Here is a 23,528-nt window from a genome sequence, read left to right on the forward strand (position 1 = left end):
GAAAATCAGTAGTTAAAATATGACCAAGTTTCTAAGCCAGTTTAAAAGTACCAGTGCAGGTTTATAACTTTACTCAAAAGGAGCTGAGAACAGGTGTGTCTTCAACCTGGACTTAAATACACGGAGTGTTTCAGCTGATCTGAGGGTTTCTGGGAGTTTGTTCCAGGTCTGGTTCTGACTCTGGGAACTGATACAAAAAACAGATCCAGATGACCTGAGGGGTCTGGAGGTTCATACCGGGTCAGGAGGGCACTGATGTGTTCTGGTTATAAACCTTTCAGAGCTTTATAGACCAGCATCAGAACTTTAAAGTCTGTCCTCTGATGGACAGGCAGCCAGTGTAAAGACCTCAGAGGCTTTCTGGGAGTAATTCTCCTACAACCTTTTGGGTCAGTATGCATTGCCCTGTGGATTAGTATTATCTTCAATTCAATTTAAAATACTTTATTTTTTTTATATTTTTATCCCGATTTTTTCCCCGTTATATCACCCCGTGCTCCTACCTAAGTCAGTCCAGGGTACTGCTCCCTCTACCACCCAGGGAGGTCCTGCACTGATCTCAGGTCTCCTCCTTAACCTGAGGAGTGAGTAATAAAATACTTTATTTAAAGGAAAAGTCTCGGCTATGGTGGGCAAACACCTAATGATATGATTACACCTCTTTTAATTTTACTGTTTCACATACATGGGGCAATACAAAGCTGGATTGAAAGCTAAATTAAATTTAGAATTAAGTATGCCACCATCTGGCTGCTTCAGATGATCTCATACATACGATAACATTGTAAGTATGTTCTGATTTCTCCAGTGTATTCAACACAGTCCAGTCTGCAAAGTCATGTGAGGAACCCAAGAAGACTTAAGTCAATGCCTCCACATTCATACACTAACAACACTGAGTTTATCTTTATGTTGTCATCAGTACTCGAGTTGTAAAAAATAAATCAGGGGGGCTGGTGGATTTTATCATATGGGGACAGATCATTTGTGCTGATTACAAATAATATAATATATTACAAATAATAGCACTGACCAAAACACCTGCAGAAATACTGCAGGAATGACATAGCAGCAGTTAAATGCAGCCTTCTGTAAGCTTTAAATATCCACTGGGCTTACATCTAATACATCAAAACACAACAATAAAAAACACTTTTCTGAACTTATCAATATGACTCTGTCCTTCACAGGATAAGTAAAGTGGATCACTGCAAAAACTCAAAATCTTAACAAGAATATTTGTCTTATTTCTAGTTAAAATGTCTCATTTTAGTAAAAAAAATCTCATTACACTTAAAACAAGACTCATTACTGGAAAAAACAACAATTTTCACCTGTTTCAAGTAGATTTTCACTTGAAATAAGTAGAAACATTTGCCAGTGGAACAAGATTTTTTTGCTTGTAATAAGAAGATACTGGCAGATTTTTCTACTTATTTCAAGTGAAAATTTACTTGAAAGGTGAAAATTGTCAAATAAGTTATTTTTCTGGTGTTATTTTTCTGGTGCTGACTCTAAATGTTGAAATAGCAGTAAAACCACATTCATTGATGAAATGACATAAGGGATGGAAAGGGGGGATGGAAGTTTTACAGGGGGGATGATTTGGACCGTTTTTATTTCAGGAGGGATGCCATCCCCCCTCATCCCCCCTCATCCCCCCTCAACTCCAGTACTGGTTTTCATCTCCAGAAATACTCAGATGCCACTGTTGACGGAGGGTTCGGGGCAAACCCAGGACATGACAGGAATATATCCTTTGCTCAACTTGGGAACCCCCTAATAGAGCTAATGGAGGTGGTTGAGGAGGAGGTGAAGGAAACTCTGCTCTTTCCACTGCCCCTGCAATTTTGTTCTGCTATATGTAACAATTAATCTGTGGGTTTGGTTTAATATGAGACACATTAAAGGACACAAAGAGGTGAGAAAAGGAAATTTAGATACGAGACATGGGTTTAAAAGGAAACTAGAAGGGTAATAAAATGTTCTTTATATGAAAGTTAAAACCTCTGATAGCCATTTCTTTCACTTTGGTTTTTGGTCTATCTATTCCTTGCTAGTGAAAAAAAAAAAAACGATGTAATTCTATGGAGGGCATTGTGTTTCTTTATTATGCAAGCAAAGAAAAAATAACTTTCAATCAAAAATTAGATTGAGAGCAAAACTATAACTATTTTTTTTTTATTTCAAGTTAAAAAAAAATTTAATTGAAATATATATGTTTTTGTTTGAAAACTTTAAAGTTTTGTTTGCAAGTATACAAATGTTGCTTGCAAGACTAAAAATGTATTTATTTTTGGCGGGACCTAAACTGGAACATGTAAGATGAGTGTTTAATGGCCACTGAGGGCGGGAGGGGCAGAGAACACAGAGCCAGTACCAAAGTATATTTTTTCCAAACGTTGTCTTACTGCCAGCAGGACACTGACAAACCTACAGTAAATAAAGCAAGAAAAAAATCAGGTGGAATTGAAACTCATTATTTCAAATTTGGTCCCACACAAAATGTAAATTGTGAACATTTCTCTTTTTTTTTTTAACTATTCCCAAGTGTCCTGTGATGGACTGGTGACCTGTCCAGGTGAAGAATGATACTTTATGGCAGAATAAATAAGTATGATTCTGGTTTTTGTGTCACAATAATCTGAATGTCTAATCACATGCAGAAAAATAAATTGCTTAGATTTTTTTCTCTCTGCAACGGGATCCGCAAACTGCATTTTGCAGCTACAAGGTAACGGTTTGATAAATGAGAAACCTCCTCCCTGCGGTTTGGAGACTGTGGGAATAAGTGAGAGATGGAATGCAGAGGTGAAGAGGAGGCTGAGTATGGAGGTAGATTTCTGTCTTAATTATTCAATCAAAAAAAAAAGATTGCTTCAATCAGAAAATATATTTTCAATAAAAAAAAATTCACTTCAATCAAAGAAAATGATTTCAATCAAAGAAATAAAGGGCTTGAATGCAAAGAAATATTTGAGACTCAAAAATGTTTTTGTTTGAAGCAACTTTTTTGATTGAAGTAGTGTTTTTTTGTGTTTGGGCCATATTATGGGTAGGAGGATATATGTGTCTTTATCATTTAATCAAAAAAGAAGTTGCTTCAAAAAGAAAAAAATATTTTCAATTAAAAGAAATCACTTCAATTAAAAAAAACGTTTTTAATCAAAGAAAAAAAGTGTTTGAATGCAAAAAAATATTTGAGACCCAAAAAATTGCATTTGAACACTTTTTTTTGGATTGAAAATATTTTTTTTTCGATTTGAAGTGATTTTTTTTTTTTGATTGAGGTGAAAAAAGTTTTGAAGTCTTTTTTTTTTTTGATTGAATCATTTTGACACAAACATCCTGCAGTGGGCGGATGCTTCCCCATCGGTCAGACATGTGAAAATATATTTTTTGATTGAAGCAATCTTTTTTTTGATTGAATAATTAAGACACAAATCTACCTCCATGGCTGAGTATAACATTGTGGATGACCATTTCATAATAACTTCATCTCAAACCGGAACAAAACAGATGCAGAGGGGATTAAGCCAGTGACACCATCCTGGGAGAAGATTGATGATATAACCATAATACACTTGGTTCCGGTGTTGTGCCGTATTCAGCACCCCTGCCGTGAAAAGCACCCCCTCGTCGCGGGAGGCTATTAATTAATGACATCAATAACCATCCTGTGACGGTGATTGTGGGAAAGTATGACTATTGTGGAATCCATGAGCGCATTTAAACATGAATCATAACACAAAACTGGACGCTAAACAGAATGTGACGGAATGAGAATATAATTTTTGTCATTGTGTGTATTTGTAGTAAATTAAACATGAGCATTTAGTCCTTTTTGACATTTACTCGTGAATAAGAGATCTGTGGGTAATATATGTCCGTTTGGTAGTAGTTTATAGCGTCCTCTCCACATGCGCGTTCCCGTGACGAGGGGGTGCTTTTCACGGCAGGGGTGCTGAATACGGCACAACACCGGTTCATGTGCAATAATGATAGGACGGTTCAAGTTCAGGCACAGAAAGAGTAATCTGAGGACATCTTGTGGACAAATGGAGAATGACAATGGCTGAAGCTCTGCCAAAATGCAAGACATGAAAATAAGGAACATGGACAACTCTAGGGGCAGATACAGTAAAGAGTATGACACCAGCAGCACTGTTGCAGAACCTGTGAACCACACACGACTGACCCACACAGTTCATCCTTGTCATGGTTTTATAGTGTTAAATGCCTCTGTGATTTGTAGGCTTGTATCACTGTGTCTCCTGTCTGGCTTACTTCCTAAAATGCCAAATAAACTATCATGATCTAATACTGCACCCATGCAAGAAGTGAGTTTATGAGTAGCTGTGAGACTGAGCTCAGACATGTGGTAACAGAGGGGAAATTCAGCTTTTTTTTTGTCCTTTCAAAAGGTTCTTGGTTAAGTAACATGATTCCGATTTAACTCGCAGGCATCCCCTTGCCATTCCTTCAGAGGCTTCAAGGATAAAGTTAGCTCCTAAGGAAACTTTAGAGCTTTGGCAAGATGGAGACGGCGTCTAAAGAACCTTACAAGGAGTGTGTGTGTGTATGTGTGTGTGTGGTGTAAGCGAGACATTTAAGAGGCCAAATGACATTAAATATTATGGAACTCTAGGAGCTCATTGGGATTTGAATAATTTATTATCATGCCTCAAGCATTTTTTAAATTATTTTGAGAAGTTATCTATTTATACGCCTAGAGATGCAAGTAATAAAAACAGAGGTTTTGAAATGCAATAATGGTGCACTTTTTTAAGAAGAGCTTAGAATACTCTAGAAAACATGCAAACTAAAGCTGTTTCTATTTTACTGTTAAAAAATAATGCATATACTGTACAGTGTACCATGCTAAAATTAATAAATTTCCCATTTTTACGTACATGGCATGTGAAGTGATTTAATAGAAGAAATAGATATAAAAATAATTGAACAGTATCATCATACTAACTTTACTCTTCTTCTAAAGTGATCTGTGGCAGATTTATTTTGTTACGATGAAGCCAGGACTGTAGATCACATTTGTCCACGTTATTTAAGATCCCACAGATGTTTCTTTCCCCCCATGATCATAATTACTGTAGTGCAGCTTAATTGGCGACATTGGAAACATTTCTTCATGAAACATCATAGGAGGATATTTGGTTTTCACCTCTCTTGATATGACAACAAATAAAGGATTCTGAGAAAGTCCCTTGAGATATTGAAACCCAGTCATGTCATAACCTTAAGTCTTAATAGGTATTATTTAGAATGAGTTATTAGATATACGACACCATTCCATGTGTGTTTCTCCTGGGATAGACTCCAGCACCCATCTGTGACCGTGAATAGGATTGAACTTGATATATGAAAAATGAATAAATGAGTCACAGCTTAGTTTGCCACTCTAAGTGTTAAGACACTGACTAAGATCGTCAAAATTAGAAGCAATTCCATTGGTTTGGAGCAAGAATTACTAAGCACTATGTACAGCAGTTTACAGCAAAATGACTACAATTTTTTAAGAAAGCAATAATCTTGACTCCCGTTTCTATAGTTCTGTACCTTCAGGCTGCAGATATAGAGCAGCTTTTCCCGGCCCTTGGCCTGCATGTTTAAATGTTTCCCTGTTTGAACACCCGACAGACATCACTGTGTCATTAAGACTTTTGCAGACCTTGATGACATGCTGAGGATGACTTTTAATCAGAATCAGGTGTGTTCAAATTAGGAAACATCTAAAACATGCAGGACCAGGTCAGGGAAACGCTGACACAGGGCATTTTTAAGTTTAAGGGGTCAAGCTTTGTGCCTGATTCTGTAAGACTCATTTATCCCTGAACTGGACCGGTCTAACCACATTATTTACAGTTAGTATATATTATTCCTTTTTTAATTGAAAATATACAAATGGTTACTTCTGCACTGCATTTCAAGTGGACGAAAAAAGGATTATATTTATTTGAGTTTTAGTTGCGTTTTTTTTTTTTTTAAATGTGACTATGTTTCTTAAGTACGATGGAGTATTAGGGCCAAACTAAGACAAAAAAAATTGGAAATTACGAGAACAAAGTCATAATATAATGAGAATAAAGTCGTAAAATTACGAGAATAAAGTCATAATGTTGCGAGAATAAAGTCGTAATAGAATAAAGTTGTAATATTATGAAAATAAAGTCTTAATATTATGAGAATAAAGTCGTAACATTACGAGAATAAAGTCATAATATTATGAGAATAAAGTCGTAAAATTACGAGAATAAAGTCACAATGTTGCGAGAATAAAGTCATAATAGAATAAAGTCGTAATATTATGAGAATAAAGTCATAATATTATGAGAATAAAGTCTTAATATTATGAGAATAAAGTCGTAACATTACGAGAATAAAGTCGTAACATTACGAGAATAAAGTCGTAACATTACGAGAATAAAGTCGTAATATTACGAGAATAAAGTCTTAATTTATGAGAATAAAGTCTTAATTTATGAGAATAAAGTCTTAATTTATGAGAATAAAGTCGTAATATTATGAGAATATAATTTATGAGAACTCTAACAGGAAGAGCATCTTCTCCCTGTGTTAAAATGAGGAATATTGACCATCTTGTGAAGTTATATTTATATATCTATATTTAGTATTACGACTTTATTCTCGTAATATTACGATTTTATTCTCAAAATATTGTGACTTTATTCTCATAATTTTACGACGTTATTCTCATATTATTATGACCTTATTCTCGTAATTTCCATTTTTTTTTTGTCTTAGTTTGGCCCTAATATTCCGTCGTACTTAAGGGAAATAGATAAAGATTTCAAAAGAACCTGCTGACTCAAGGCTTCAGTGTTGTTTCTGTGACCCTGGTGTCCAAACACAGTTTGAATACGATGACAGAAAGAAAGACAAACCTCCAAATGTATTTTCTTCCAAATATTGTGTTTATTGAACATGTTTCATTTAGTGTGAATGTTTTCTAACTTTGGGGGGTACTAATGCCTCCAGGCTCCACACTCCCCTTCCTCCAATCAACAAAGTGCAAAAAACCCCAGCACGCATGTCACTTCCAGTAAAACAACTACTCCCAAGCTGGATATTGTGCAGCCATGTGACATGTACACATTTCACCTGCTTTGACCAACACGCATAAGACAATCGGAGTCCATGTAAACGGGATAAAAGAACAGCAGCAGTACATTTAGGAGGTCTCAAACATCTTCTTTCTGTCAGCCTTTTCTTCAATGTTTTTACGCCAGTCACCCGCTGCTTCTGTCGGCTGTGGAGGACACGACATATACAGTAAGAAAACCAGTTCACGCTAAATACTGAGAGTGTAAATGTAAAAAAAACATGTGTGATCTCACCTCCTCTTTGACCTCCTTCTTGACCTGCTTCAGGTTGGCCCTCAGGTCCATGTTGACGGTGTGTTTGGATCCCAGCAGAGCCTTCAGCATGGTGTCGGCAGACATGCGCACCTTCTTCAGAGCGGGCTTCTTCACTCCAATCAGGTCTACAACCTTCAGCTTCAGGTCCTCAATCTTTGGGGGGAAGAAAAGTGTTTGTATTCTCTGGTCTTTACATGATGTTTGCTCTTGACAGGAAATGATTACCTCTTTCTCAGCCTTGGACACTTTGGACAGAATGTCGTACCTCTCTTCATCTATCTTGTCAATGGCACCATGGAGCTTTTTGCAAACTTCCTGTAGACACACAAACACAGAACATCCAGGCTCACACCAATGCTTGATGATTATCAATGTCAGGTTTTGCTCCGCATTTTTAGTCAGGACATCCTTGATCTCAATGAAAATTTCTCTGGTTGAGCAAAAATTTCCCAACAACAATATTAATCTAGTTACACTGTTGCTTTTTGTGCATGGCTTTTTATTCTGTGTTTAGTGCTTTTGTCTTGTTTGTTTCTGGCCTGTTAGTGCGTTACTGTGTCTTGTTATTAATGCTGATGTTACTGTTGCTGCTTCATGTTGTTTCTGTCTTCGTTTGTAGCAATTGTCTGTTGTTGAGCTTATGTTAACCTGTGTATGTATGTTTTTCAGCTTAGTCTCTTACCTTTTAATCTTTATTCTGATGTAGCCTTCTTATTCAGAAATGTTTTATTGATTATATCTTAATAATTTTTCTTTTAGGTTGACTATTTTACACCAGTCCTGGGACAGCAGATGCAAAATAGGCTTTTTGGCTAATTCTGGCATATTTTACATTTGTCTAAATGTATTATTAATGTGCATTTTCCCTGATAACCAAACCTTTAAATAAATAAATAAATAATCAAATCAAAACCTGTCGCCTCGTCAAAAAATTTGGTATATATAATTCGACCAAAGTATATTTTGGCATGAAAATTTGAGGGCAAATCTGGGGGGAAGTTATTAAATGTATTACATTGAAAACAAGGCATTTATGAGGAGCCTCTGCCAGGTCACATGGTAAACTGTTAGAACCCCTTGTACTTTAAATGTTTCCATTAATTTAGTGTCCTTTTTCTAAATTGTGTCCAACATAACAACCAGCAGAGCTGTTTCTGCCTGTGCACGTGACCCGTGAGAATTTCCTAGGACGTTGCATTTATATGAGACAGAGTGTGAGTCAGATCAAAGGCCTGGATAACACATTCCTCAGCCGTGGATCACACCAGAGATGCAACACTTGCGTTTGCTATAGCTGGTGGGAAGTCGTCGGAAAGTCTGGTTCACCTTTTACAGTCTTACACTTCAGTAATCTGATGCTGCCATCTCCACCACGTTTGAGTGTTAGACATTTGATGACGTGACTGTGGACTCCATGGTATTTGTGGTATTTACTTGTCAGGAAAACAACTGGTACAATTAATCAGGAATAATTATCACCTTGTAGTCCTCCCTGATTAGTTTTTTGTTTTTCCTGTAGAGCTTTGCTTGTAACTAAGCTTTCTGTATCTCAGTAACTGTTTCCTTTCTCACCATGAGAGCAGCCTGATCTCCATGCGCGTCCGGAGCAGGACAGCGCTCTGACATGTAAGCCTCCTTTGCTGCAATGACTTCCTTCTTCTCCTCCTCGATCCAGGTTTGAGCAATCTGAAGGATTACACTCTGCAGGACAAGCAACAAAAAACACGTCATGAGCAAAGTCTTTTTTATTAAAACAAACAAAACACTTTCCGTTTTAAATGAGAACGCTCAGTATTTTTCATCTCTTTCTTGAAAGTAGACTAGTCTGTAGTCCAGAAAAGATACGCTGTTTACACTGATAAAAAATTACTTCTGATATTATATCTAAATGTAAATACATGTTTTTATGTAAATGTAAAGAATACAAAGAATAAAACAGCTTAATTGAAACAGAAATCTGGATTTATGTTACCTTCAGGTGATGCCTGCGGCTTGATGTCATCTTTTTCCTGTTTGGGATGAAGTTTTAATTATTAATGATAGTTACATTATATCATTAAAGTATCCAATGTTTTTCATGGTTTAGGAGACATTTTTTTCTTTGTGAATAATAACTGAGCCAGTATTTTTCCCCCCCCAAAAGCAAATAATTAAAGGATTTAAAGTTTCTTTCTTAAGGATGGAGTTGAAATATTTCTCTGGAAGATGTTCCTTCCTGTGTTGTTTTCAGACTTACTCAGACATCTTGGTGGTTTTTGTGGTTTGCAACCTGCATAAAGAAACAGAAAGGGACACATTGATGGGAGGAAACACTGGTTATTTTGACCCCTGCTGAACACTGTAGTCGTTCAGATCAAACTATCTGCAAACTTGACTGAGATCAGCATGTTCCCCAGCCCCGATCGGAGCCTGATGGACGGGAGAATTTGTAACGTAAAATGATCTGCGACCACAGCTGAAGAGCAGCTACGTCGACGGAACTAAACTGGGAAACGCTCGGGTTTCGCTTCTCTGGGATTCATGACCAGATCAAGTTATGGGTTAATTTAAAATCCCTTTGGTCGATCGTTACTCAACAAAGTTAAAAGCTGAAAGATTTAGATAACTTAGAATTTTTATAATAAGGACTTCCAGCAGGTGAGATGCCTGTGAGGTCAAAATCTGTGTTTCATTTTCAAATTACTTAATTTTTGTCCAATTATCATTATTATTCATTTGCTAGAAAGTCAATTCGTTATTTCTATTCAGTGAAATATTGATTATTACCAGTTATTTTTTTTAACAATGTAAGTGTAAAACATATGACTCATACCAAATAAGTTACATCTTAGGATAATACGAAACAGTTTACTCAGTCCTGCAGATAACTGGGAGAATTATCCTTAAAGGCTATGCAGCCTCATGTAAACATGCTTTTAAGGACTATTAAACTGTATTTTACTCAAGAACATGTTACTTTATCTAAGCAGCAGACATGCCTCTTTCAAGTAGACTTCAAAAATCTATTGCAGAAAGTAAGAAATAATTTTTGTTACTGCAGAACCATTTCATTTGATCAATAGATACACAACATTTTTAAGAAATTCACCCTGCAGCTTGTCTCGGCTGGTTTATGACTCCATTTATTGGTTTGGCAAAGGCAATATCCTCCCTAAAAACAGCTGCAAAACAAGTCTTAAATCAGATGCCCATTAAACACAACACATAAATTCAGGTCTGGCAAGCAAAAGTTGAATGTTGCATCCAAACATTGCATCCAAGAGATTTCAGTATGCTGGGACGAGTCAAAAGTGAATAAATTATTAGTTTACATCCCGTTCTAAATGAGATCTGTCACACACAGATTTGAGCCACCTGAGAAGCTAGAGAAAGAAATTAAAAAAAGATGTCTCACCTATTGACAGGAGGAAGGAGGAGGACAACACACTTGGTTGAAGAAAAGGGGAAACTGCCAAAGCCACAGACAGAGAAAAATGAAATAGGTATATATGGTGGCTTGCGATGTCTCAGCAAAATGCCCAGATCCTCTTTATGGAAATAGATTCCCAGGCAGACCAATGGGCCTGCAAGCTCCTGAAATACACCCGGCCCAGCCCTATCCCGTCAAGTCGCTTCCATGTGAGAGCAGCTCCAGCTGAGCTCAATCCCTTACTGTACATTTACCGCGTATGTGTGGGATAAATGAAAGATTACGCTTCTCTTCTGGATACATCAAGATTCATTGGTCAAGATTATGCTCTTATTTTGAAAAATTAGCTCTAAACTGTAAGGGTAAGCCAAATTTAAAAAGATAAAATGTGGAATACCTAACTTTTTATTCTTTTTTTAAACTGCAAACAGTCACTAAAGAAGATTTATGTACGTCAATGAACAAGGAGCTCAATATTTTTGTATATCTTTAAATGTAAGGTTTAGGCCTAATGTCTTCTTGTCATCTTGCTCTCGAAAAGGGAATAATGTAAACTATTTTGAGCCAGTTTGCAATGTTTATAACCGAATTTAAAACTACTGTTGCAGCAGTAGTCCAGGTTCTGAGAAACCTACTGCCTAATTATTCCACATCAAATCTAAAATGTGTACATTTTTTTATTTATAATCAAAAAGTCTGTAGATTTGTCTTCACTTTCCCCCCCATTTGCCTGAATTAAAAAGAAGCTACCCCCCCCCCCCTAAAAATATATCTAAAAGTTATTATTCAAAGTCTGATTTTAATTTATTATTTAATTATTATTTAAATCATTTAAATAATTAATTATTATTTAATTGTTATATTTATATATATTTTAATTTAATATTTTGTCATTTCTCTCATGTGTTTCACTACTTGAATGGTGTGGGAGTGCTAAGACGTGGATAGAATCTACAACAAAATTCATCCTTATTTCAAAACATTTATTTCTACTGCTTCCATGGAAACCTGTACATTTTTGAAAGTGATGATTTTCTGCCAGAAGTTTAAACTGCATGCAAGATGTTTCCTTGTTTTGGGTTCAGTCTCTCTCAGGGGTGACGGCGTCACACAAACAACGAAAGAACCAGGATGAGGGCGACCTAAACGCATGGACATGTTCAGTCCCTCAGACCTCCAACTGAAACCTCCATGCTGCTACAGTCCCCGCAGTTCCAGGGAGGTTTTTAGGAGGTCTCAAACATCTTCTTCCTGTCAGCCTTATCCTCAATGTTCTTACGCCAGTCACCCACTTGTTCTGTTGGCTGTAAGGAACAAAAAAACACTTGTTACCACCGAGACTATCACGTCAAGTACAACGTATCTACCAAAGTCAACACAAACTAATGCAATGAAATTAAAACCCAAGTATTTACAAGCATTTGAACCCCCGTTGCAGTCAGTAATATATCACAGAACAGATACTTACAAGACTAGTTTTGTCCTTAATTGTAAGGTGTGATAAAAGGTAATATTTCCCCAACCAAACCATTTTTGTTTTTTACATTTAATTTGTTAGTCAAAGGGAAGTGACTGCGTGATCATGATAACAACAGTGAAAAAGTGGAGACATTTACAAACCTATACAGACATGTAGACAACACAGATCTCAGCTCTCCAATCAAAATTCCTATAGGCCACAACTTAAAAAGTTTTAATCTACAGCCTGACAGTGCACAACTATAGTACATAACTTGATGCCATATTTGTTTGTACAGTGCACTTTAAATTGCAGCTATATTCTTAGCTGTTTAATTTGCTGCTATACTTTTTAAATGGATTTGTATTCTTTTTTCTTTTATCTCCCTTTTTTGGGGGGTCATTTTCTGGTTATTTTGCTGTTGTATTGATCCACCTAGGTGGAGACATGTTAATGTGTATTGTTGATTGTCTTATGTTGTATTGTTGTGGCCATGGTGGCAATGAAGTTTCCCCTTTGGGGATTATTAAAGTTGAATTGTTAAAGTGAATCTCTGTGATGGTTGATTGTGAAATCCCGGGTCCTCACCTCCTCTTTGACCTCCTTCTTGACCTGCTTCAGGTTGGCCCTCAGGTCCATGTTGACGGTGTGTTTGGAGCCCAGCAGAGCCTTCAGCATGGCGTCGGCAGACATGCGCACCTTCTTCAGGGCAGGTTTCTTCACTCCAGCCAAGTCTACAACCTTCAGCTTCAGCTCCGCTATCTGGACCCAATAAATATTGATTCAAACCTCTAGTAGAGCCAGCCAGTCAGCGGGTTGCATGCTTTGCATGTAAAGATTTAGCAATTCTTCGTAAGTGCTAATTGAGCTACGTCTAATTTATTCATTTTATCTATCTTTTTTTGTATATGAGTGAAACACTCATATAATGTCACACATTATGACCATTATTTTTCAGTTTTGGCCTTCATGTTTCATGCACAGACTCACCCCCATATGAATCTTTGCATTTTCACCTACAATCCAAAATACTATTTAGTTTTTTAATGTCACTTTCTTTGTTTTTTTTTTAAATATAAGACTCAGTAAAAACCAAGAATATCTAATTGATCCATAACTTAAATTGTAACCGTTACAGTTTACATGAATTGAAATGTGAGATTTTTAGTAACTTTTCTTTTGTTGCTTTTCTTTTAGTATCTTCTGATATCTGACATACCTGTGAGAAAGTAAGTATAGCCTTGTTTCAAGAACATAAGTCACATTTGTTTTCAAATTAATCTTACTTTTTGTCTAGTGGCTAGATTATTTTCCTATTTTTTTTTTTACATTTTGTCTTCCCCCATTGGCAGTTAGTTTTTGCTTAATATAAGACAAATTTGCTTGATTTTATAATGAAACACTTATTTCTAGAGTGTCTGTTTTCACAGTGTATCGCAAATGCTAACAGACCACTGCAAGAATTTATATTCAGAGTATTGCAATATATTTTACTGCCCATTCAATTAGCTTAACTTTATACTGTATCTCAGAGTGTGTTAAGGGTTAAGAGTGTTTTATACTCCATGACAAAAGAGAAATGAATTCCTTCTTTCAGGGCTGTAAAAAACACAAACATAGTTCATGAAACCCTTTCCATATGAAAGTTTATTCAGAAACATTTTTTATTTGCACATAAATTAAGAGATTTGTTGATAATTCATTTAACTGTTTTTATCTTCATTCAGTTGTAAATGTTGTGTTTGTGCTTAGAATGTGTTAAAGGTCAAACAAAATCTTCTTTGGGGCTGCTATAATCCTACACTGCAAAAACTCAAAATCTTACCAGGAATATTTGTCTTATTTCTAGTTAAAATGTCTCATTTTTAGTAAAAAAAATCTCATTACACTTAAAACAAGAGTCATTACCAGAAAAATAACTTTTTATTTGACAATTTCCACCTGTTTCAAGTAAATTTTCCCTTTAAATAAGTAGAAAAATCTGCCAGTGGGACAAGATTTATCTTTTCATTACAAGCAAAAAAATCTTGTTTCACTGGCAGATTTTCTCTACTTATTTTAAGTGAAAATCTACTTGAAACAGGTGAAAATTGTTGTTTTTTTCCAGTTCCACAAATATTCTTGTTAAGATTTTGAGTTTTTGCAGTGTAGGACCGGCCCTGCTCCAAAGAACTCATTTCTAAATTATGTAATATGTGATGGTTAAAGTCTGTTGAAAAAATCCAACTAACTAAAATCTTAAAATAAACATTACACCACTTTAGTAAATATATTAAGGTTCAATAAATGTAATTAATCAAAATGAGCTCCACAAGGAAACAAAAGAAAAGTTCCACAGCATTGTCTGAGCAGATGATTTCCAGTACTCGTGTGTGTAATTGCATCTCTGACATTGATCACATCTCACCTCTTTGTCAGCCTTCTCGACTTTGACCATGGCATCGTACCTCGACTCATCAAGCTTGTCAATGGCCTGATAGAGCTTCTTGCATGCTTCCTGATGATGCAAAGAACCAACATGGTTGATATCATTTCTTTAATGGTCTACTTATTTACGGCAAACATTGTTCGGCGGTCTTGTGGTGCAATAAAAACAATATATGTCACTTGGAAAAGTGTCAGGCTTTTCCTGTTTCTGCAATTTTAAACTGATTATGAGAAACCGTGGGTCGGTGTGCTCTGGTCTCACAATTAGGGCAGCCTGGTCTCCGCTGAGGGCTGGGGCCGGGCAGTTCTCGTTTATATAGGCCTCTTTTGCAGCTACGAGGTCCTTCTTCTCTTGTTCAATCCAGGTTGCAGCAATCTGAAGCATCACACTCTGCAGGGATTATACAAACAATGCAAAACTCAAAGGAAAGCACCAAACTCTACTGAACACTATAAACTGATCTCTATAGACCAAGAGAGTGATGTGGGAAGGTGCATGGTTTAACTATGGAGAACATGACTTTTAGTGTAGAAGTGCTTTGAATGGTCAATGGGACTAGACCAGGGGTCGGCAACCCAAAATGTTTTAGAGCCATATTGGACCAAAAACACAAAAAACAAATATGTCTGGAGCCACAAAAAATGAAAAGTCTTGTATATAGAAATAAGGCAACACGTGCTGTACTTATCTATATTAGTTATAACTGGGGGAAGATTTGTTTTTTCATTATGCACTTCGAGAGAAAAGTCGAAATGTTGAGAAAAAAGTCGAAATGTCGAGAAAAAAGTCGAAATGTGACTCGAAATGACTTTATTCTCGACATTTCGACTTTTTTCTCAACATTTCGACTTTTTTCTCGAAATTTCAACTTTTTTCTCGACATTTCGACTTTTCTCTCGAAGTGCATAATGAAAAAACAAATCTTCCCCCAGTTATAACTAATATAGATAGAAAAAAATCGAAATTTCGAGAAAAAAGTTGAAATGTCAAGATTAATGTTGAAGTACAATCTTTAGACAAAAGTCGAAATGTTGAGAAAAAAGTCGAAATGTAGAGAAAAAAGTCAAAATGTGTAGAAAAAAGTCAAAATGTTGAGAAAAAAGTCAAAATTTCGAGAGAAAAGTCAAAATATCGAGATTAAAAAGGAAAGGAAAAAAAAAGAGAAAAACAGGGAAAAAGAAGAAAAAAAGAAGAAAAAAAAGAAGAAAAAAAGAAAAAAGAAGAAAAAGAGAAAAAGAGAAGAAAAAAAAGAAAAAAAAGAAAAAGGAGAAGAAAAAAAGGGAAAAAAAAGGTCAAACATTTTTGAAAAAGCTCCAGGAGCCACTAGGGCAGCGCTAAAGAGCCGCATGCGGCTCTAGAGCCGCGGGTTGCCGACCCCTGGACTAGAACATTATTATATAAATGGAGTCCATTTGTCATTTACAAACTCTGAAATGTTGTCAATGCCAAGAGAATGTTATTCTCACCTTCAGATGATGCCTACGGCTGGACGTCATCCTCTTTCCCCTGTTAGATGAAGATAAGACCGTCACCATGACAACGCACTCATTGAACTGTATTTATTTTGGCTGATGCTGTTGTTGTTGTTGTTGTGGAGTTGCTTTCTACTGCTAAGTCAACATCAGTTCTACCAATCAGCTCCTCAGGACCATCCCACATGGACAGCCGTGTTGTTAGGTTTTATTCTGAATGTCTAGTTAGCTCAGTTTAAAACTAACACTGATAATGGTCAGGGAATAATAGCCTGATGGTGTATCAGCAACTATCTAGTTTGTGTTTTATCTTAACAAGTTGTTTCTTTTACCCACTTTCTTATCCTCAGAACAACAGAACATTAAGGCTACAAACCCAAATGTTTGTTTTACAAAAAAATTAAATTAAAAAAAGAAGAGTTTAGGAAACAAATCTCAAAATAAAGTTCAATCAACACAATGTTCAGTCCTAAACGCAAGTGAATACACTGAGAAAAATTTATTCTAATACATTTAAAAAAAGAAATAGTAGTTTTAAGAATATGTATAATATTTAAGAATATATTTCTTTCCCCACTGGCAAGAGCTATTTTTGCCTAATATTAGCCAGTTTTAACAAGATTCAATGATACAGGGCTTATTTCTACGAGGGCTGTTTTTGCAGTGTATGAATTGACAGCCCAGTGCAATAAAGAGGTGAGCCCAAAATGCCTGCTGACTGAAAAAAAGATGATAATGTGTACTCACTCGTGTGTCATTTTGGCTGTTTTTGATGCTCACGTCCTGTTCAAACGACAACAACAAAAAAGAACTTAGTTCAGCATGAGTAAACATCTTGCAAATGAAGCACACTCACTCCAACCACAGCTGAACTGGGCAGGTCTTGGTACTGTTCCATCATCAACCCGATGACCTTTGACCTCCAGCAGGAAAGATGAAACACTTTATGGCGATGAAGGGTGGACTGCCAGGAATCACATGTGGGCTAATTTGTGAGAGGCAGGTGTGTCTTCAACCCTTACTGCTTTTGACCACTTTCAGCCTGGATTTGAACTTGCTGCACAGAGCCAAATGTTACGCCAGGCATGCAGTGAGAGCCATTAGCATGGATTCTGACAACACGCAGGCATGCAAGACACATTCAGATCCCAATATAAAGCATTTGACACTAGAAACACGTTTAAAAATGTTGATCCGTGAACCACAATGAGAATGGTATGAAAGCCTGAGGTAGAAGAGTTATTAAAGTTAGTAAAATACAAATAACAAAAGATCTGAACGTCAGCTCAACATGCAAAATTGGGGAAATTCATGAACTTTCAACTATGATAATTTCACAGAGGAGGAAATACTGTGAATATTGACAGAATATTTACATGTGTTAAAATTATTATTATTTTTGTTAAAGTACAATTTATCACAGCATTGTTAAGCTTTTGTAATATGGAGAATATGGAATATTAACTAGAGTGCTGCCATCATATCTGAATGGTTTGACTTTAGATCCAGCGAGTTTTTGATATCAGTATCTTCAATATCAATCAATCTTCACTACTAATCATAAAGAGTTTGACCCTCATCATGCAGCAAAAGAAACAGTTAGTAATGGATTTTAGAAATACTGAACAGATTCTGAATAAAAAGCCCTACTGTGCCATAATAAAACATTAAAAACAGATTAGTTTCACCATGCATGTAGCGGAGTTGCCAGTGTCCTTGAAAAAGGGTCAGGTGTGCAGGGGCCTGACCTGAAAGAGCATCTCTAAAACAAAAACATCCTTAAAAAACATCCTTAACAAGAACCCTTTGAGGATAAAGGGATGTCTCACCTGTAAAGAAGAGCTCTGTGCAGCACTGACAGAGTGAGTGGAGTGAGCTGCTGAAGAGACTCTCACCTACTGAACGTGATGAGGACGAGGACGAGGAGGTGCGCAAGAAGGGGGGGAGAAATTGCCAAGTCCCAAATAGTACAAATTAAACATGGTATATAGGGTGGTAAGTGCTGGCTCAGCTGGAAAGTCTGACCTCTTTATGGTAGCAGATCCACTTTAGACCAATAGGCCAGCGGGCTCCAGAAATACCACCACAACTCTTATGAACCTCATAAATTTTGACTGCAGGAAAACTGCTCCCTGGCCTGGACGCTGGACAGAAACTATCAGGTTCCCCCGCCGAGACAAGTGAGGGGTTGTGGGCAATTGTTACACAACAGTCGGGCAGCTTGATCTATGATTGCTGGCGGATTTTCCTCATCACTGGGCCAGCAGGGACTGGTACTGCAATCACACCCATCTCGGAGCAATCCAAGTTCAAACTCCACTGCAGGTCAGACTGGGCTTTGAGCAGCAGTGTAGCACCCTATAATGTAATCATTTCCTGAAAATGTAATAACACCTGAAAATGTAATAAAATTTGCACTTAACTCAATCAAAAATGTAATAAAACCCAATAATCTAATAACTTCCCCAATAATGTAATAAAATATCCTGACGGATATTGTAATAACATTTTTACCAATAATGTAATACCTTATTACGTTATTGGGAATTTATTACATGGTACTCAAAGTCTGCAATTTAACCCAATAGTCATTCTGGTGTTTCAAATCCAGCGTATATAACATTCTTAGATACTTAAAACACAAAATGTAAAACTCTGGACTAAAAATGAACATATATATTACATTATTTGTCAAGTATTACATTATCAGTTTTGGGGGAAAAAAAGACAAATGTAATAAATTCCCAATAATGTAATAAGGTATTACATTATCGATAAAAATGTTATTACAATATCAGTCAGGATATTTTATTACATTATTGGTGAAGTTATTACATTATTGGATTTTATTACATTTTCGGTTGAGTTAAGTGCAAATTTTATTACATTTTCAGGAAATTATTACATTATAGGGTGAAATTATTACATTATAGGGTGAAATTATTACATTATAGGGTGAAATTATTACATTATAGGGTGAAATTATTACATTATAGGGTGCTACAAGGCTCATGGGAGTTTTCCTTGGAAGAACACCACTATTCTTAAATTTGGGTTTTATAAAAAATAAAATCACTACAGTCTTAATTTCAATCATCACCAAGGATGAATAAACATCAAATGTCATGTTAAATAAAAACGAAAAGTGTCTACTAGCTCTGGTCAACAACATCTGCATCTCTCCATAATACCTTAAATCACAGAAAAGATCAGAAAAACTCTTAGCTATCATTCTGGCGCCATATATACAAATTTAAGGACATTTTAAAGTTTATAAGCATGCTAAATACGTCAGGAAATGTGTCTTAAATATTTAAACTTTATGCAAATATTACATTATTTGCTCTTTGAGAAATTGTAGCTTAAAACAGTTATTTAAGTTATTTAAAACAAGAATGAAGACAGAGTTGGTACAACTGAGGAGCAGGAAACCGTCATGCAGCATTTCTATCACTTTTTGGGGTTCACTATGCTTTTGGTCATTAGGAAGAAATCATGTTTGTTGGTTTTGTGTTTTTGTTATTTTTGGGGGCGGTTTTGCAAGAAATGGCATGTTTCATGTCTCACACATCAATATGCTAGAAGAAAGAGGAATTAGGAGAAAAAGTAACAGGACAAAGGCTCTCTGCTGACATCTAGTGGTTCAATGTGATTGCAACTCAGCCACATTTAATAAATGAAATCAGATGTTTACAAATAGTTTGTTTTTAAAGTTGAACTTAAATAGATTAATAAAAAAATCGTCATGAATAATAGATTATGTGAAAAAACTAAATAAAGCATCACAATACTGCCAAATTCCCGAAAAAACCTGCAGTGCCACAAATTTTCTTAATTCCATGAAATGCTGAGATGCCGTTGGGGTCATAAGTAGAAAAACCCACAACCAACTGAGAATTAAAAAGTAAGTTTGATGAGACAGTCTGTAAGAGGTTTAAAACAGTCAGCATTGTCAATATTCCTACAGCCTGTATACCCTGGAAGGGGATGTTCAACTAGTGTTGCGATTCAGGACTCCAAAGGCCAGCTTAAATCTCAATCAAATCTAGAGTTAATAGGATCTCACCTCCTTTTTGTCTTCTCTTTCCAGCTCCTTTAGGTCGGCCCTCAGGAACATGTCGGCCGTGTAACTTGGAGCTGAGTGGAGGTTTCGGCGTGGCATCAACAGCAGACATGCACACATTCTTCAGGACCAGTTTCCTCACGGCAACTGGCTTCAGATTCTCCGTCTACTGTAAGAGCAGGAAAGAAGAAGAAAAGTAAAACCTTGAGGATAGAAAAAAAGCTGACATTCATGCAGAGATGTCCATTAAGGCGTAACAAAAACTAGGTCAGAAAAGATGTTTGTTTGGGGCAGTTTTGTGGTCAGCTGTGTTGCTTACATGGATTTTGGGTTAATTGGTTGTTCTAAACGGCCTGTTAGGGGTCAGTGTGCGTGTGTATCTTTAAAATCCCTTTGTTGATTAATTGTTACCTCAATGAATCTGCAGAATTAGATTATTTCACATTTACATATTAAACTGATGCTTTTCTCAAGTGAGGGACATTTACGGGTAAAAATGGGCTACAAAAGTAACAGGATTGTGACTTCATACGTGTGACAACCTGTCTGTCCTCAGCAGGACTACAGGTATGATGCTGTAGGTGACAGTTAATATAAAGGCGTACCTTATTCTTTTACCTGTGGCCAGGAGGACTTTGGTTTTGATGTTTATTAACAGCATCTACAGACACAACATAAATAGTTAAGTTAGGCATAAACAAATAGCAGCAACATTTATGTTTAAAAACAAATGAATAAATAAAATCTAAAATGATTCCACTCACCTTTTTTGTCACAGAATAAGTCGTCAGAATAAGGGCAAACAAAGATACATACGATCGTTTTTGCCACACTGAAACCTTTTCAGTTACATTAATGAAACAGTGTGACCAGAGCAGCTCTGGTGGTTAACGTGTTCTTGAGTCAACTCTGCATTCACGTCTACACAGGTTTGAAAGCACAGTGACCCAGAAACGTGGCCAGCATGTGCTTTTCCTCCTTGAAACATTTATGGTTTTAACCGGTTGCTTACAGAGAAATGTTACAGTAGTTACAGTAGTTTACAAATGTACACATAAAAGTATCCTTATGAGCATTTAAATGTTTTTCTACGTCACCTAATATTAAAGGGGACCTATTATGAAAAACAGGTTTTTTCTTGCTTTAACATATATAAAGTGGTCTCCCCTCAGCCTGCCAACTCAGAGAAGGAGGAAAGCAACCAAATTCTGCAGTGTCTGTACAGCCGTCCGGATGATCCATCCAGTGTGATGTGGCTCTACGAGCGTTCAGATTCTGGCCATTTTCGTTACGTAACCAAAATGCAAACCCCGCCTACAACTATAAAACCGTGTAACTGCATGCGAGCGTCCGACTATCGTAGCACTGCGTGACATCGGACACTCTCTGTCCATCTCCCTCCAGCAGCTGCCACTTTATTGAGGTTTTTGTAGTGAAATGAGGAGGAATCATAGAGATAACTTCTCATTTCAACTAACTGGATCAGCCGTTCCTCATCCATGACCGTTTCCTACAGCGCTTTCAACCGGCTTTCAACGCGAGCGACAGGAAGAGAATAGAAGCAGGGCGTCTCAAAACGCCAGTCCAATAGGAAATTAAAGCAATGGAATTGATTTTGTCGCTGACGCTCGCTCGCATCGCATGCAGTTAGGACATTTGATTTATGGTTCCGCATTACACCAACGTTGTTTTAACGCAGAACCATAATTCAGGCTTAACTCCGTCGGCCGGAGCTTCCACCATTTTTTCGTAGCTGTGTATCGCGTCATTCAGGCAGCCAATCAGCACAGAGCCTCATTATCATAGCCCCGCCCACTCAGAATCCTGCATAGATAATGAGGTTAGAGAATGGGAAGATAAAGACATGGCTCAGAGGCTGAATTTCTAATTTATTTAGCAAAAACAATCAAAAGCTTGTTTTTAAGACATTCAAGGCCTGTTTAAAATAAACATTAAATGCCATAATAGGTCCCCTTTAAAGCAAATGCAACTGCATAACCCAGTTTCCTCCATATTTCCATGCAGGTTTCTAACATTTGACATCCTTAAAAGCCTAAGTAAAACCGAGCTCGTGGTGTACGACTGCTTTGTCTTCAACTCCCATACAAAGTACTTAAAGCTCCCAGAGCGTTTAACTCACAGCTTTCTGTAAGCAGCTCGTTTGTCTTGTGCAAACCAAAGGTGGATCATAAACTAGCAAAGGGTGTTGATGTGTCTAAGGTGGTGCGGGGGTAAAGACCCAAGATCTGACTAAAACACACGTGCTAAGAAACAAAATAAAACAGGCACAGTGAGTTTGCAGTGACCGTGCTGATGTCATTTCCAACGGTGTGTTGCCCACGTAGCCGCCTAAAGGTCAACATTATACAGATTCTGTTTGTAAATGGCGTTTACTTTTGAATGCTGGGATTGGGATCATGTCATCAATCTTTATATTTGATTCATGAGAAAATGTGTCCTATGGAGATATAAAAGCCCAGAATGAGAATAACAACAGAATCTGCCAGCCTTCACTCGTCACAGCTGCCTGATCACATGACACCACCAGGAGTAACTGAAATTCAATTAAAAAACCCACGTCTCCTAGTTTTGTTTTACATTTAATTGCTTCTAGAGACATAACATGGTTCTGAGTGAACTGAGAGCCACATTTCTGTTCTGCAGAAGTCAAAGTTCATCTCTTTGATGCTTGAATGTGGCCGTTATGATCAGCGATATGTCAGTAAAGTCTGACGAAAGACACTCGTGCAGGTTTCAACCATGTTCAGTTTCAGGACTGAGATGCAGATTTTGAACATTTAAACATTATCATGTGATTATTACTGTGAAGTAAGTGAACATTTAGTGTAGTTTTCTTATTATGATAATGACAAAAGTGATTTGACTGAAAACACACTTTGTTATGAACAAATGAACTATTTAGTTGGTTTAGTTTGTTATTTCAAAGTATTGTTTGAATGAATGAAAGAATGAAACATGGATATTGTGTCTCGTTTCTCACTGACACGCACAGCACTACAAAAACATGTGAGCCTGTGAAAGCTTTACACTCTGAATTACAAGTGTTACATTTTGTCACTGGGTAAATCCACTTTCATTTAAGATTTTAAAAAAATTAAGTAGAAGAGAAGCATGTTTTCCATCCGTGGGAGACGTTTGCTTTAAGATTTTTCAAAAACCAACAGAAAGATAAGTTTAAAATTTGAAATGTTGCCACATCTATTTGAGGTGTACGATGCACTTGGATTGTAGTGTTGAGCATCAGCGAGTGAAAGACAAAATATCTCATGACAGCAGATG

At 36.7% G+C, this 23,528-nt stretch overlaps 2 protein-coding genes across 2 annotated transcripts; both read right to left on the minus strand.

The window, feature by feature from the left end:
• Positions 1-6,932: 6,932 nt before the first annotated feature.
• On the minus strand, positions 6,933-10,912 carry LOC133444423 (troponin I, fast skeletal muscle-like). The gene is made up of 7 exons (XM_061722205.1): positions 10,792-10,912; positions 9,634-9,666; positions 9,370-9,406; positions 8,970-9,098; positions 7,623-7,712; positions 7,377-7,550; positions 6,933-7,288 (listed from the first exon to the last, which is right to left on the minus strand). The coding sequence occupies exons 2-7, from the start codon at positions 9,639-9,641 to the stop codon at positions 7,211-7,213; spliced, it is 516 nt and encodes a 171-aa protein (XP_061578189.1). The 5' UTR covers positions 9,642-9,666; positions 10,792-10,912; the 3' UTR covers positions 6,933-7,210.
• An 862-nt stretch (positions 10,913-11,774) lies between these two features.
• On the minus strand, positions 11,775-18,141 carry LOC133444421 (troponin I, fast skeletal muscle-like). The gene is made up of 7 exons (XM_061722202.1): positions 17,995-18,141; positions 16,913-16,948; positions 16,160-16,199; positions 14,955-15,083; positions 14,673-14,762; positions 12,854-13,027; positions 11,775-12,110 (listed from the first exon to the last, which is right to left on the minus strand). Exons 2-7 carry the CDS (start codon positions 16,921-16,923, stop codon positions 12,033-12,035), a joined length of 522 nt encoding a protein of 173 aa, XP_061578186.1. The 5' UTR covers positions 16,924-16,948; positions 17,995-18,141; the 3' UTR covers positions 11,775-12,032.
• Between the last annotated feature and the right edge of the window lie 5,387 nt (positions 18,142-23,528).

Source organism: Cololabis saira, chromosome 5 (genome assembly GCF_033807715.1).
Source record: "Cololabis saira isolate AMF1-May2022 chromosome 5, fColSai1.1, whole genome shotgun sequence".
Taxonomy (NCBI): domain Eukaryota; kingdom Metazoa; phylum Chordata; class Actinopteri; order Beloniformes; family Belonidae; genus Cololabis; species Cololabis saira.

Coding starts and splice junctions, on each gene's coding strand:
- LOC133444423 (XM_061722205.1), bottom strand. Junction 7,713..8,969: donor GAGATCAGGCTGCTCTCATG/GTGAGAAAGGAA, acceptor GTGTGTCTACAG/GAAGTTTGCAAAAAGCTCCA. Junction 7,289..7,376: donor AGAAGGAGGTCAAAGAGGAG/GTGAGATCACAC, acceptor TGTCCTCCACAG/CCGACAGAAGCAGCGGGTGA.
- LOC133444421 (XM_061722202.1), bottom strand. Junction 15,084..16,159: donor GCCGTAGGCATCATCTGAAG/GTGAGAATAACA, acceptor TAATCCCTGCAG/AGTGTGATGCTTCAGATTGC. Junction 14,763..14,954: donor GAGACCAGGCTGCCCTAATT/GTGAGACCAGAG, acceptor TTGCATCATCAG/GAAGCATGCAAGAAGCTCTA.